The sequence below is a fragment of the Artemia sp. Qi Xiang Cuo genome, chromosome 20 (assembly GCF_049724085.1).
Source record: "Artemia sp. Qi Xiang Cuo chromosome 20, ASM4972408v1, whole genome shotgun sequence".
Lineage (NCBI taxonomy): Eukaryota > Metazoa > Arthropoda > Branchiopoda > Anostraca > Artemiidae > Artemia > Artemia sp. Qi Xiang Cuo.
The window spans coordinates 46,549,646-46,564,736 of record NC_142813.1 but is presented as its reverse complement, the minus strand read 5'-3'; the positions used below and the strand labels follow the sequence as shown (position 1 = coordinate 46,564,736).

The window sequence follows — 15,091 nt, the reverse complement described above, 5'->3', positions numbered from 1 at the left end:
CAGTATTTCACTGTGTTCAAAGCGTGAAAGATAGGGGGTCATCTTTGCTGTCCTATGCTGAAACATTTCAACCAACAGCATGCGAGCTGTGTCTTAAGCCGTGGTTTTCAACATGGGGCGCAGGCCTCAACGGTGGGACATGGCAATATTTTAGTGGATAATGGGCAGGATGTGCACCCTTCGGCTGACTGTACTTTAGAGCCTTAATTAAAAAAAAGTTTTTCATGTGAATGACGTCATATACACATGCATTTAAAGAGTGAAAAAGACACATGATAGTGTTGTAATGATGTTGTACTTTGTATCAAAGGTGTTGAATTCAGACTATATTTTTCACTAGCATAAAATATGCTTAGAGGAGGACCCCAAAAAATACCAAATTCATGGCGTTTTAAGCTTCAGTCAGAAATTACGTTATAATACATGTAAAATTATGAATAACAAAATTCAATATCACGGTGGGGGGGGGCATCAGGATTTTAGAAATGCCTGGGGCATGACTCAAAACTGGTCGAAAACTACTGGTCTTAAGGATACCAAACCAAAGTACAGTATTGTAATAATGACTGCAATAAAGATTTACTGGGTACTTAAAACGGAGAAGATTGAAGGGACTAAAAGATGTTTAGTTGCGACTATATGAAGGGAACTATTTGCAAAGGGCACTTTTTTGGAGTTTTGAGGATTCAGGGTGCAAGAATAGATTTGGAAAGTTAATATTAAGAATTATAAGTCGTTTGACTAGGAATGAAGGTCAAGAGGCTTCACTTACCTGGGCAGTGGTCAAGTTTCTGAAACATGGACGCTTCGGGAGACGGAGAAAGTCTTGTTAGATGTTTTCTAGAAGGGTCTACCATAGTTTTGGTACCTGTTCGACTGACCGTGTTTCAAACAATAAACTGCCCGAAATTTGCGGTTCTATCCAAAAGGCTGATAGTATAGTATATCTATCTATATTTAAAGGTTAGGATGGCTAGGACATGTTTTGCAGATTAAAGACGACAGATTGCCAGGATTCTTCTTGTCAGCCATCCATTTAGGGCCAAACAAAAAGCAGGTCGTCCCCGAACGGGTTTGGGAAAAGGTCGTAAGATAGGATTTAAAGGGAATGAGAACTTCTTGGGAGGGTATTAAGACGGAGGCTTTGAATAGAGTGGGACAGAGGAACATGTGCAGCTGTGTTGGCCTTTGGCGGCTTGGTGCTGCAGTGAGTTAGCAGTAGTAGTAGTGGCAGTTTTTGAAATTCAAGATGAAATAAAAGCCTTTTCGTCAAATTTAAGGAGTTTCTCAACTCCACTTGGGACTGCAGTTGGCAACAGGGTTGCCACCATGGTCAGTTCCTAAAGTGCTACAATTGCCAAAATTTGCATTAGTGATTTTCGATGGTACAGTCAAAAAATTGACCGTAATATTACTAAAATAGCACTTTCTTTCTATAGGTGGCAACCCTGTACACCTGCTGCAGCGCTATACATAATGAAACTGTGCTAAAATAGTACTTGCCCTACAGGTGGTAGACCTGGTTGGCAATGAAATAGAGCTGCCCATGCGTTTTCTTACCAGAATTGTACGCAGTGAGAATTTGCGGAATTCCGCAAAATCTTAGAACAAAATCTAAGTACCCACAAACGAATTACTTCCATTATCAGTCATTTTTTGAAAAGCAGTAATTACTAGAGTAAATGTCCATGAGCTATCTCTTTTTCCGTACTTCATGCTTCCTGGTTCCTTTTTTCAAATCCAGCATTCAAAGGAGGGAGCGGATTCACCTCGACTTCTGCCACCCAAGGCAATTTACAGGGGGAGGGGGGTCTGGGAATGACCCCCCTCCCTAGTTTTTGTCTCTATTCGTGAGAAAGTAACAAAATGCATATTATATTTTTTGATACGTTTTGTAAGGTTGTTTGGGTGCTTATCGGTTATATGATAAACACTCGAGAAGAGAAGTTTGGTTAATGCAAATGAAATAAAACAAAATAGGATGAAAATATAAGGCTTCAGTAACAAAATTATGAAAAATACCACAAAGAATTATGGAAGGGGGCCGCCCAGAGCGCAGTATATCAAATACGTAACCTAACCTTGGTACCTTTTTTTGCCCTTCAACCCTAAAAAAAATATTCAGAAATATTGTTCACGGAGTGAGAAACCCCTGTTTGCCTAGCGAGCTAAAGGAATTGTCTTGTTAAAGAAATTGCGCGTCACGAATTCTCGTGTGTTTATTATATAACCGATAAGTACCGTTTTTTGTACCCCCCCCCCCTGAAAAAAATATTGAATATTTTGTCACCCCCTCCGTCCCTACGAGGATAAAACTATATAGAAAGTTCAGTTTTCTGTTTCAGTTTTGAAAACTACGTTTTTCTGACTGAAGACCTTAATTTCGGAGCTTTCTGGAATCCAAGTTAGTTATAAATCTGAATTAAAAAAAAAGAAATTCACTAGAAATTCAGCAGAAAATTTTTTCTCCATTCGTGAAATAAAGAAGAATTTTTTTTTTTTTGAAGTTAGAAGAATTTTTAGTAAATTCCGAGAAAAAAATGTAACCTAGTCAACCGTAAAGTCGATTTTTATATTACACCAATTGGATTTGCTGAAGCACTGGGAGCTCCATAAATTTTTTAAAGTGGCCACTCTTACCATGTGGCGCACGAAGATGGCGTCAATCGGGGGGTGCAGAGCCACACTACCTTTCCATGACGATAAATAAAAGTTAAAATAGGGATAAAATCCTTTCAATAGTTATCACTGTTTGTGAAACACTGTCTATTAAAAGGATTTTATCCCTACTTGAACTTTGATTTATACTTTACTGAGCTTTGAAAAATATCTTGTTATTTATATTTTAGAGCTATGTTCAGTCAATATTGTTTTTGGCTTTTCTGTCAAGATGAATAGCCTCGTTTTGGGCAATACATGAACTTACTTGAGTTTACTGAGACATATGAGCCGCTTAATGGTTGAACTAACAACATGTTTGACAGCTTAAAATGTACACTGCCTTCAGAGATAAAGATATATCTGCCGCAGAAATGACCCAAAAAGCAAACATAAGTGCTGCGCCCTCTCTGAAATCGTTCTTGACGCTAATAAGGTGAACATTATTAAGAAGAAAGCTTATTAGAAATAGGACTGATGATACCCTTGAGAGATTATAAAGATGTTGGCAATAAAGCAGCCAATCATGCTTCGACTGGATTATGAAACTTAATAGTCGGACATTTTGTTATCTACCAGTTCGTCCACCACAGAAATTCTGCCAATTTGCCAACAGGCCCGAACCCTATATGCTTTAACCCCTCTAATTCCTAATCCTCTCAACTCATTCAACCGCTGTCCTAGCTGAGGGGTTAGCACACTAGATTTAAAATCCCTTGTCTGTGAGGAAAGGGCTTCGAGTCATTGTGTTACTGGTTTTTTGGGTTGGAACACGGGGTTCAGTGGCGTGACTCTTTAAACTCAGCCAGAGTTTACCTGGCTCTAAATGGGTACCTGGAGAAACCTGAGGAAGGTCAACAGCAAGGGTTTTGCGAAAGCACACGATGGCTCACCTCAACCCTCCATTGCACTCCCTGGCTGAGGGGCCATGGAACGGAGATCAGCACCACCGACAGGGACTGTAAAGTCGAGTGCCATATTCTTTTTTTACCTCTTATTGAGGTGAAAGGGAATATTTTACCAGATAATGAATCTAAATCTAGATTTTTCAATAGTTGCTCTGTACTTGCTTTCAGTTACAGGGAGAATTTCAATATGACTCTTCCGGTCAGCAGAACGGGCGAAGAAAATTCTCTAAGAAACCAAAAGTCCCTAGATGATATTTAACTCGAACGAGTTCCATTTGGTAAACGCAAGAGGGCTAAAGTGAAACGCCTTCAGTATTGGTGTCGAAACCCCTTGCCGCTCGAGGGAGCAGATTTGGTAGAGGAAACTTTTAATATATGTAGGCTACCTGAAGTTTTTTTTTTAATCTTTTCTTGTGTCTGGTTTTCGTTTGAGAAGCTCTCCCTCTAAGTGTCTGAAATTTGTAGACCTGGTGCTTGTGAGTAATTGTTAAAGGACAAACTAGATTTAAAAATAAATAAATAAATAAATTAGCAACGTAAAAACTTCGTGAAATGTCAGTTTTTTACAGTTAACGCTTATTTTATTTGTTGTTTTTTTTTTGCAAAATTTTACTGTTTTTTTTCCCCATATAGACAGTTTTTGTGGAGTTTCCGTCTTCCTGGTGAGGCACAGAAAATAGATCGAATGATGGAGTCATTTGCCCAAAGATACTGCCAACTCAACACAAATCTATTTACTAGCACCGGTAAGATATTAATGTTTCACGAAAACTGACATTTCACGAAGTTTTTACGTTGTTTATTTATTTATTTATTTATTTTTAAATCTAGTCTGTCGTTTAACAATTACTCACAAGCACCAGGTCTACAAATTTCAGACACTTAGAGGGAGAGCTTCTCAAACGAAAACCAGACACAAGAAAAGATTAAAAAAAAAAAAACTTCAGGTAGGCTTACATATATTAAAAGTTTCCTCTACCAAATCTGCTCCCTCGAGCGGCAAGGGGGTTTCGACACCAATACTGAAGGCGTTTCACTTTAGCCCTCTTGCGTTTACCAAATGGAACTCGTTCGAGTTAAATATCATCTAGGGACTTTTGGTCTCTTAGAGAATTTTCTTCGCCCGTTCTGCTGACCGGAAGAGTCAAATTGAAATTTGCCCTGTAAACACTCAGTTGATTTTAATCAAAAATAGGAAGATATTTAACAGAACAAAATTACCTTCGATATTTCTACTTTTTTTAGTATCAAAACATCCTATGATATTTAGTTTTTCAATTTTATGCCAAAGCAGAAACATAAGCTTCTTAACTACCAAATTCATTAATAAAAATACTACATTTTACGTGCATAAGTATGAAACCATTTCCTGTGGCAACGGAGAAAGCTAATCAGCTGAAGAAGAGTCGGATGGACTTCGGAAAATTGTACCTTTTCGATCTAGTATCTTTCGGCACAACCTCGCTCAAGCTCTGCGGGCGATGATGTTTCCCTTAGGTAGGTGTCTTGCAGCATCTACCATGCCCTAACTATGGAGGTGAGATCTCCAATCTCTGTGTAGAGGGGGAGACCTAATCATCGCAGAGCCTCTGCTGATTCAGATTCGGCAATTTTTTTAATCTAGAAGAGAGGAGATCTAGGAGGTATATTACTCATCCCCTTTCCTCCAACTGAGACGTCTTATATTAAGAAATCGATCGCCCGAAGGGGTGAATTTCTCCACATCCACATTTGTACAGATATGACGCATACTGATTGAAATACTACGTCAAATGACAGTACGAAAAGAAAGACAAAAACAAAATCCATTAATTTCAACATCTGGCAACTAAGCTACTATATCAAATCACTATAATTAGCTATAGTCAACTCAATAAGGAAACTTGAAAAGTAATTTACGACATAGTTTCTGGCTTCCTCTTTGTTGGCAATGTACACGAACAACTTATAAAACCAAAAGATACGGTAGTTATACCATATATAGTAGACCTAAGTCATAAATTCAATGTAATTATGATTAATTATCTGCTTGCTAAGAGTACCGAAAGTAAAATTTATAAACGATATTCATTACGTTAACAATATAATATAATAACAATATAATATAATTAACAATATAATATAATATAATAACTATTGAATAAAATATAAAGTCAACATGAGGCTGGAAATGGGTACTCAAAAGAGGCAAAATCTAATTTATCACATTAACATACCCCCCCTTTCCAGACAATATTAAACAGATTGGGTGGTCTGCCACAAGTGTACAACGCAGTCCCAGAGGCCACTTTTAGCCCTTCAATCATAGAGATTGAAAACCCATATATGACTGATTTCAAGAAGTTTTAACGCGTCCTTCTTTCTTTTAATAATAAAATAAAAAGCAATGGGAAGGAAGTTTGGAAAGTTAAGGGAAGGTGAGGGACTCGGGCTCAAAAGCTTCTCTTTATTCCAAATTTATGCAGCTAAAAGTACAAAAAACACACTACTTATAGCCATATTTCAAGGGGGATTTAATCTCCCTTGTCAAGTGAACAGTCTGTTGAGCAGAAAAAATAGGAGATAAAAGTTTCAGAGCAGAAATTCGGCCGAAAAATTTTTAATTACTGGGAAGCGAGAAGGCGTCTTTTCATTTTAAGCGGCGCTTTATCTACTTCAAATACATGACCCTAATGTAAAAAAAAAAAAAAAATCAATTACCCAACGTCTCATGAGATGAATGAGATAACACATCAGTGTTGGAATTACCCTGAAGTTTGATACTCTCAGCATAATTCTCGGGCCAGCCCTTTAGGGGATAAACAGCGCAAAATATTGAAGGTAAACATTAAAATTCGAAAACGAGTTTTCCATTTAGAGAGATTTGTTGTCCTGCACGGTCACTAAAAATTGAATAAACTCCCCTCAAGAACCGAGACTATTAATTGATCTTTAACATATACTTAAGTAATAGAACAAAGGGATGGATATGCAGAAACAGATTGGGAGCCATCGATTTATATCCCTCTAACTAACCCCGATTAAAAAAAAAAAAAAATACATAAACCCCTATGTAAAAAAAAAAGAAAAAAAAAACAATCATTGGAATAACCCTGAAGTTTGATATTCTCGAGCCTAAATTTCAACCCTTTTCTAAAGCAATAGAACAAAGGGGCGGATATGTAGACACAGTTTGGGAGCCATCAATTCATATCCCTCTACCTAGAAAAAAAAAACGGGGTTAGAAGATAGCTTACAATGGATAGATGAAAGTACGTCTAGGGCAAGACATAGATGAAAAGCTATACAGGGCATAAATAAAATACCTTACACTATGCGAAAATGGATGTCCTTCCAAGTAATTTTAGAAGGTAACCCCACCCTTCTAAGTATATTATTCAAAAGGGGTTCCCCTCGTACCAGAAAGATCGAAAAAAAAATGCATATTAAAAGTTTATTTCCTTTCCAAATATAAGACAAAGAGAGGTGAAAAACTCATAAAACAAGAGAACTAACCTTAGTGCTTGAACAAGGATGAGATCTGTAAAATCGTGCAGATGGACAAAAGATTTGAGAACACTTTCATTAAATGGATGGTTCTCTCCCAGATAATCTCCAATTGCGGTTTTATTCAACCCTTCGCCACCGTGCAAAAATGCAGCCACCTTAAGAAAAAGCCTATAATTATTTATCATTTCGATTTATTATATTAACTAATTTAAAACTTTGAATCAATGTCGTCGAGTGTTTTTTTTATTGAAACTCAAAATTAATGTTTCTGCAGCGCAAACAGGGAACTTTCAATGCAGGTGAGCATATCAGTAGAATGCATCTATTGAATTCTTGGAGATTATGTTCCTTCCTGTGCTAGTTGGGGAGATTACGTTCCTTGGCACCTTTCCAAAGTGTGTACCTATGGATTTGCATACTTTATCTTTCTTCCTGTGCTATTCTAAGGGTTTATGTTCCTTCCTATGCTATTCTAAGGGTTTATGTTCCCTCCCATGCTATTCTATGGCCTTATGTTCCTTCCTGTGTTATTCTATGGGACCTCTACACGTGATTAGACACGTTTTGCTTATGTCCCCTTGGTAACTTTCCAAGCGAGAGGGGATTCCCCTCCGGCTCCTAAACATTGCAAAAAAGCATGAAAAATCTATAAAGTGATTAAACACGTTTTGAAACTACAAGCTATTTGCTTATGTCCCCTTGGTACCTTTCCAAACAAAGTGATAAAAAAAAAGAAAAAAAAACACGTTTTGAAACTACATGCAATTTGCTTGCCTTTCCTTGCTGCCTTTCCAAGCGAGCGGGGATTCCCCATACAAGTTTGAATCAACTCCAAGTTTTTCAACCAGACTGGTTTTTGAGTCACATTTTTTTACATGTAAATTCGTTGTTTCTCTATTATTCAATCCCAGCGCCACCCTGCTCTGAGTGTTGAAAATGATTTCACGACATTATTTTAGGTTTTTTTTTTTCTTGTCCCAAACTATTTTTTATCATGAACCGTTTAGAGATCAATTTGATCAACTTGGAGAAAATTCAAATAGAATTGTTACTGATATTGATGTTAATGCGTAAACTACAAACTGACAAAAATATCCAGAACTTTTTTTTTCTTATAGCCTGGACTTTGAAGACATTTCTTCATCTTAATTGGCTTTAAAAATATCTGGCAAAATAAACTAGCCCAACCATCCTTGCTTTGTCAAATTTTGAGCAAAAAAAAAGGATTGTAACACCTGATTGGCTCGTTTGTATGCAATTTCACGCCAGTGAAAAGAACGATGCATCTTTGAGTAAATTTTTTAAAAAAAAGTAAATTCGTTGTTTCTCTATGATTCATAACATTATTTTAATTTTTTTTCTTGTCCCAAACTATTTTTTATCATGAGCCGTTTAGACCAATTTGATCAACTTGGAGAAAGTTCAAATAGAATCGTTACTGATATTGATATTAGTGTGAAAACTACAAACTGACAAAAATATCTAGAACTTTTTTTTTCTTATAGCCTTGACTTTGAAGACATTTCTTCATCTTAATTGGCTTTGGAAATATCATTCAAAATAAACTAGCCCAACCATCCTTGCTTTGTCGAATTTTTGAGCAAACAAAAGGATTGTAACACCTGATTGGCTCGTTTGTATGCAATTTCACGCCAGTAAAAGAACAAAACGTCTTTGAGTCACATTTAAAAAAACAAGTAAATTCGTTGTTTCTCTATGATTCACAACAATATTTTAGATTTTTTTTTCTTGTCCCAAACTATTTTTTTATCATTAACCGTTTAGACCAATTTGATCAACTTGGAGAAAATTCAAATAGAATCGTTGCTGATATTGATATTAGTGCGTAAACTACAAACTGACAAAAATATCCAGAACTTTTTTTTCTTATAGCCTTGACTGTGAAGACATTTCTTCATCTTAATTGGCTTTAGATAGATCATGCAAAATAAACTAGCCTGACCATCGTTGCTTTGTCGAATTTTGAGCAAACAAAAGGATTGTAACACCTAATTGGCTCGTTTGTATGCAATTTCAAGCCAGTGAAAAGAAAAGTTTTTCAACCAGACTGGTTTTGAGTCAAATTTTTTTTACAAGTAAATTCGTTGTTTCTCTATGATTCAATCCCAGCACCCCCCTGCTCTGAGTGTTGAAAATGATTTCACGACATTAATTTAGGTTTTTTTTCCTGTCACAAACTATTTTTTTTATCATGAACTGTTTAGAGACCAATTTGATCAACTTGGAGAAAGTTCAAATAGAATCGTTACTGATATTGATATCACTGCGTAAACTACAAACTGACAAAAATATGATTAAAAAAAACGTGATTAAACAAAAACGTGATTAAACACGTTTTGCTTATGCCCCCTTGGTAACTTTCCAAGCGAGAAGGGATTCCCCTCCGGTTCCTAAACATTGCAAAAAGGCAGGAAAAATCTATAAAGTGATTAAACACGTTTTGAATCTACAAGCTATTTGCTTATGTCCTCTTGGTACCTTTCCAAACAAAGTGATAAAAAAGAAAAAAAAAACAAGCTTTGAAACTACATGCAATTTGCTTGCCTTTCCTTGGTACCTTTCCAAGCGAGCGGGGATTCCCAACACAAGTTTGAATCAACTCCAAGTTTTTCTACCAGACTGGTTTTTGAGTCACATTTTTTTGAATGTAAATTTGTTGTTTCTCTATTATTCAATCCCAGCGCCACCCTGCTCTGAGTGTTGAAAATGATTTCACGACATTATTTTAGGTTTTTTTTTCTTGTCCCAAACTATTTTTTTATCATGAACCGTTTAGAGATCAATTTGATCAACTTGGAGAAAATTCAAATAGAATCGTTACTGATATTGATGTTAGTGCGTAAACTACAAACTGACAAAAATATCCAGAACTTTTTTTTTCTTATAGCCTGGACTTTGAAGACATTTCTTCATCTTAATTGGCTTTAGAAATATCAGGCAAAATAAACTAGCCCAACCATCCTTGCTTTGTCAAATTTTGAGCAAACAAAAGGATTGTAACACCTGATTGGCTCGTTTGTATGCAATTTCACGCCAGTGAAAAGAACGATACGTCTTTGAGTCAATTTTAAAAAAAAAAGTAAATTCGTTGTTTCTCTATGATTCACAACATTATTTTAATTTTTTTTCTTGTCCCAAACTATTTTTTTATCATGAACCGTTTAGACCAATTTGATCAACTTGGAGAAAGTTCAAATAGAATCGTTACTGATATTGATATTAGTGCGTAAACTACAAACTGACAAAAATATCCAGAACTTTTTTTTCTTATAGCCTTGACTTTGAAGACTTTTCTTCATCTTAATTGGCTTTAGAAATATCATGCAAAATAAACTAGCCAAACCATCGTTGCTCTGTCGAATTTTGAGCAAACAAAAGGATCGCAACAGCTGATTGGCCCGTTTGTATGCAATTTCAAGCCAGTAAAAGAACAAAACACCTGATTGGCTCGTTTGTATGCAATTTGAAGCCAGTGAAAAGAAAAGTTTTTCAACCAGACTGGTTTTTGAGTCAAATTTTTTTTACAAGTAAATTCGTTGTTTCTCTATGATTCAATCCCAGCACCCCCCTGCCCTGAGTGTTGAAAATAATTTTACGACATTATTATAGGTTTTTTTTTTCTTGTCACAAACTATTTTTTTTATCGTGAACCGTTTAGAGACCAATTTGATCAACTTGGAGAAAGTTCAAATAGAATCGTTACTGATATTGATATTAGTGTGTAAACTACAAACTGACAAAAATATCCAGAATTTTTTTTTTCTTATAGCCTTGACTTTGAAGACATTTCTTCATCTTAATTAGCTTTAGAAATATCATGCAAAAATAAACTAGCCTGACCATCGTTGCTTTGTCGAATTTTGAGCAAACAAAAGGATTGTAACACCTGATTGGCTTGTTTGTATGCAATTTCAAGCCAGTGAAAAGAAAAGTTTTTCAACCAGACTGGTTTTTGAGTCAATTTTTTTCACAAGTAAATTCGTTGTTTCTCTATGATTCAATCCCAGCACCCCCCCTTCTCTGAGTGTTGAAAATGATTTCACGACATTATTTTAGGTTTTTTTCTTGTCACAAACTATTTTTTTTTATCATGAACCATTTAGAGACCAATTTGATCAACTTAGAGAAAGTTCAAATAGAATCGTCACTGATATTGATATTAGTGCGTAAACTACAAACCGACAAAAATATCCAGAACGTTTTTTTCTTATAGCTTTGACTTTGAAGACATTTCTTCATCTTAATTAGCTTTAGAAATATCATGCAAAATAAACTAGCCTAACCGTTGTTGCTTTGTCGAATTTTGAGCAAACAAAAGGATTGTAACACCTGATTGGCTCGTTTGTATGCAATTTCAAGCCAGTGAAAAGAACGAAACGTCTTTGAGTCATATTTTAAAAAAGTAAATTCGTTGTTTCTCTATGATTCAATCCCAGCGCCCTCCTGCTCTGAGTGTTGAAAATGATTTCACGACATTATTTTAGGTTTTTTTTTCTTGTCCCAAACTATTTTTTATCATGAACCGTTTCGAGACCAATTTGATCAACTTGGAGAAAATTCAAATAGAATCGTTCCAAATATTGATATTAGTGCGTAAACTACAAATTGACAAAAATATCCAAAACTTTTTTTTTTATAGCCATGACTTTGAAAACATTTCTTCATCTTATTTGGCATTAGAAATATCATGCAAAATAAACTAGCCTAACCGTCGTTGCTTTGTCGAAATTTGAGCAAACAAAAGGATTGTAACATCTGATTGGCTCGTTTGTATGCAATTTCAAGCCAGTGAAAAGAACGAAACGTCTTTGAGTCACATTTAAAAAAAAAGTAAATTCGTTGTTTCTCTATGATTCAATCCAAGCGCCCCTCTGCTCTTACTGTTGAAAATGATTTCACGACATTATTTTAGGTTTTTTTTCTTGTCCCAAACTTCTTTTTTTTTATCATGAATCGTTTAGAGACCAATTTGATCAACTTGGAGAAAGTTCAAATAGAATCGTTACTGATATTGATATTAGTGTGTAAACTACAAACTGACAAAAATATCCAGAACTTTTTTTTCTTATAGCCTTGACTTTGAAAACATTTCTTCATCTTAATTAGCTTTAGAAATATCATGCAAAAATAAACTAGCCTAACAGTCATTGCTTTGTCGAATTTTGAGCAAAAACAAAAGGATTGTAACACCTGATTGCCCCGTTTTCCAACTTTTACCTTGAGAATCGATGTTGTTAGCAGCATTTCAAAAGGATCGTTTATTAGTGCTGGCGTATCTGATGACGATGCTCCTTATTTCTAGTTGAAAATGCTTATTTTTTTAATTTAATTGTGAGGAAAAGTCAAAAGTCTAACATAAAAAAACAAGGTATTTCGGAGGGGGGGGGGGGGCTCGTTACTGATATTGATATTAGTGCGTAAACTACAAACTTAAAAAAAATATCCAGAAATTTTTTTTATTACACCCTTTACTTTGAAAACATTTCTTCATCTTAATTGGCTTTAGAAATATCATGCAAAATAAGCTAGCCTAACCGTCGTTGTTTTGTCGAATTTTGAGCAAACAAAAGGATTGCAACACCTGATTGGTTCGTTTGTATGCAATTTCAAGCCAGTGAAAAGAACGAAACGTCTTAGAGTCATATTTTTAAAAAAATTAAATTCGTTGTTTCGCTATGATTCAATCCTAGCGCCCTCCTGCTCTGAGTGTTGAAAATGATTCCAAGATATCATTTTAGGTTTTTTTTTCTTGTCCCAAACTTTTTTTTATCGTGAATCGTTTAGAGACCAATTTGATCAACTTGGAGAAAGTTCAAATAGAGTCGTTACTGAAATTGATATTAGTGCGAAAACTACAAACTGACAAAAAAATATCTAGAACTTTTTTTTCTTATAGCCTTGACTTTGAAGACATTTCTTCATCTTAATTAGCCTTAGAAATATCATGCAAAATAAACTAGCCTAACCGTCGTTGCTTTGTCGAATTTTGAGCAAACAAAAGGATTGTAACACCTTATTGGCTCGTTTGTATGCAATTTCAAGCCAGTGAAAAGAACGAAACGTCTTTGAGTCATATTTATAAAAAAAGTAAATTCGATGTTTCTCTATGATTCAATCCCAGCGCCCCCCTGCTCTGATTGTTGAAAATGATTTCACGACATTATTTTAGGTTTTTTTTTCTTGTCCCAAACTTTTTTTTATCGTGAATCGTTTAGAGACCAATTTGATCAACTTGGAGAAAGTTCAAATAGAGTCGTTACTGAAATTGATATTAGTGCGTAAACTACAAACTGACAAAAATATACAGAACTTTTTATTCTTATACCCTTGACTTTGAAGACATTTCTTCATCTTAATTGGCTTTAGAAATATCATGCAAAATAAACTAGCCTAACCGTCGTTGCTTTGTCGAATTTTTAGCAAACAAAAGGATTGTAACACCTGATTGGCTCATTTGTATGCAATTTCAAGCCAGTGAAAAGAACGAAACGTCTTTGAGTCACATTTTTTTAAAAAGTAAATTCGTTGTTTCTCATATTTAATGCCCCCCTCTAACCCAACGCAGCAACCCCCCCCCGTGGCGTTTCCAGTCCCCATTCCCAGCGCTGTGGTGGAGGCCGGAGAACGCCGACGTTTCGTTCTTTTCACTGGCTTGAAATTGCATACAAACGAGCCAATCAGGTGTTACAATCCTTTTGTTTGCTCAAAATTTGACAAAGCAACGACGGTTAGCCTAGTTTATTTTGCATGATATTAGTAACGCTTCACTGTAATTAGTAACACTGCTACATGACTCTTTGCCATTTTTTCCCCGGCTCGGTTTTTGAGAAACTTCGCCATGCTCGTAAAAACTGACAAACCGCTTTTTTCCTTCAACAGTAACAGGTGAGCTTGTCTCTACAATATGTCCTCTTGAAAACTCGTCAAAACTGCCAACCGAAGCATCTTTTGTATTTTTAGATGGGGCACCCACTCTTTGAGGAGTTGATACCACCAGGGGTTGAGATTATTTATACGATCCGCTAGAACTATCATCAGAATCAATTTGTAAGTAACGCTTCACCTCATCGCTTGAATTTCCTTGGAAACCATCAGTCTGCGTTCCTTTACTGCACAAATTTTCAGTTTGAGTACAAGCAGACCTTGAATTAGCTCTAAAAAGAATACAAAGCAATTCAGATTAACCAGGTTCTTTTTGTTTTTCTATTACGTGGCTGGGCTGAGCAATAACAAACTGAATATCAGATACACTGTGCGTACGTCGATTCTCATCGCTAGAGTATATTCTATATTCACCTTGGATTGCTGGTGGAACGAAAACCGCGGGGGAGCTGAAGTGGCTTGCTGGTTTTCAGGGCTCTATGGTAATTTTTGGCACCGGAGGGAGAGATGGGATAGCTGCTGATGAACCTAATTTTGCGGGATATTTTTTGCTCTTATGAAGCTTGGCGTTAATTGGCTCCGGTGGACTATCCACTGTGTCAAGTGGTTGCTGGACAGGGTAGTAGTCAGTGTTGTTTTCACTCACATCTGCTGATTTCGGTTCGGGAGATAACGTCATCTTTGTATTTTTCAATATGCCGGCTTTGCTTCAGTTCAATATATTACCCCAAGATGAGCCAGACGAATCGTTAACCGATCTGCGATTTGGCTGCAGCAGGAAAAAGGACACTTTATCCGTGTGCTTCGAGATCAGAAAATTTCAAGCAGAAAATTTAAAGATTCTTTTTCTAAGAACGAGCATGGCGATTTTTAATTTGAATAAATGCCAAGACAGCATGGTATTTTTAAGAGAAAGAGCATTTTTTTTTTTTTTTTTTAATAGACAAATTACGCCAACCTGATCACAAAACTAAGAAAAACACGGTCTCTTTTTCCGTTAAAACATCTTGTAAAAATGTTCATCTTTCTTGGCCAGCGTTTGGTCTCCTCAGTTTTAACTATGTGATATTCTTGAGAATTAATTAAAATTTATAGTAAGAATACTCAAGAATTATTTCTAAAGATCTGACATT

At 35.8% G+C, this 15,091-nt stretch overlaps 2 protein-coding genes across 4 annotated transcripts in view; both read right to left on the bottom strand.

Moving 5' to 3' along the window:
* LOC148940283 (uncharacterized) overlaps positions 1–15,091 on the bottom strand; it is a 351,557-nt gene that overhangs the window by 223,739 nt on the left and 112,727 nt on the right. The gene's annotated exons all lie outside the window — the stretch shown is intronic.
* Positions 5,798–15,046, bottom strand: LOC148940286 (cytohesin-1-like). Of its 2 annotated transcripts, XR_016143448.1 has the most exons (3): positions 14,917–15,046; positions 7,062–7,210; positions 5,798–6,767 (listed from the first exon to the last, which is right to left on the bottom strand). XR_016143448.1 is itself a non-coding variant. In XM_089105861.1 (2 exons), exons 1-2 carry the CDS (start codon positions 7,238–7,240, stop codon positions 6,764–6,766), a joined length of 183 nt encoding a protein of 60 aa, XP_088961987.1. In that variant the 5' UTR covers positions 7,241–10,114; the 3' UTR covers positions 5,798–6,763. The 2 variants fall into 2 exon arrangements, 1 of the variants encoding a protein (XP_088961987.1); XM_089105861.1 differs by lacking the exon at positions 14,917–15,046 and having other exon boundaries at positions 7,062–10,114.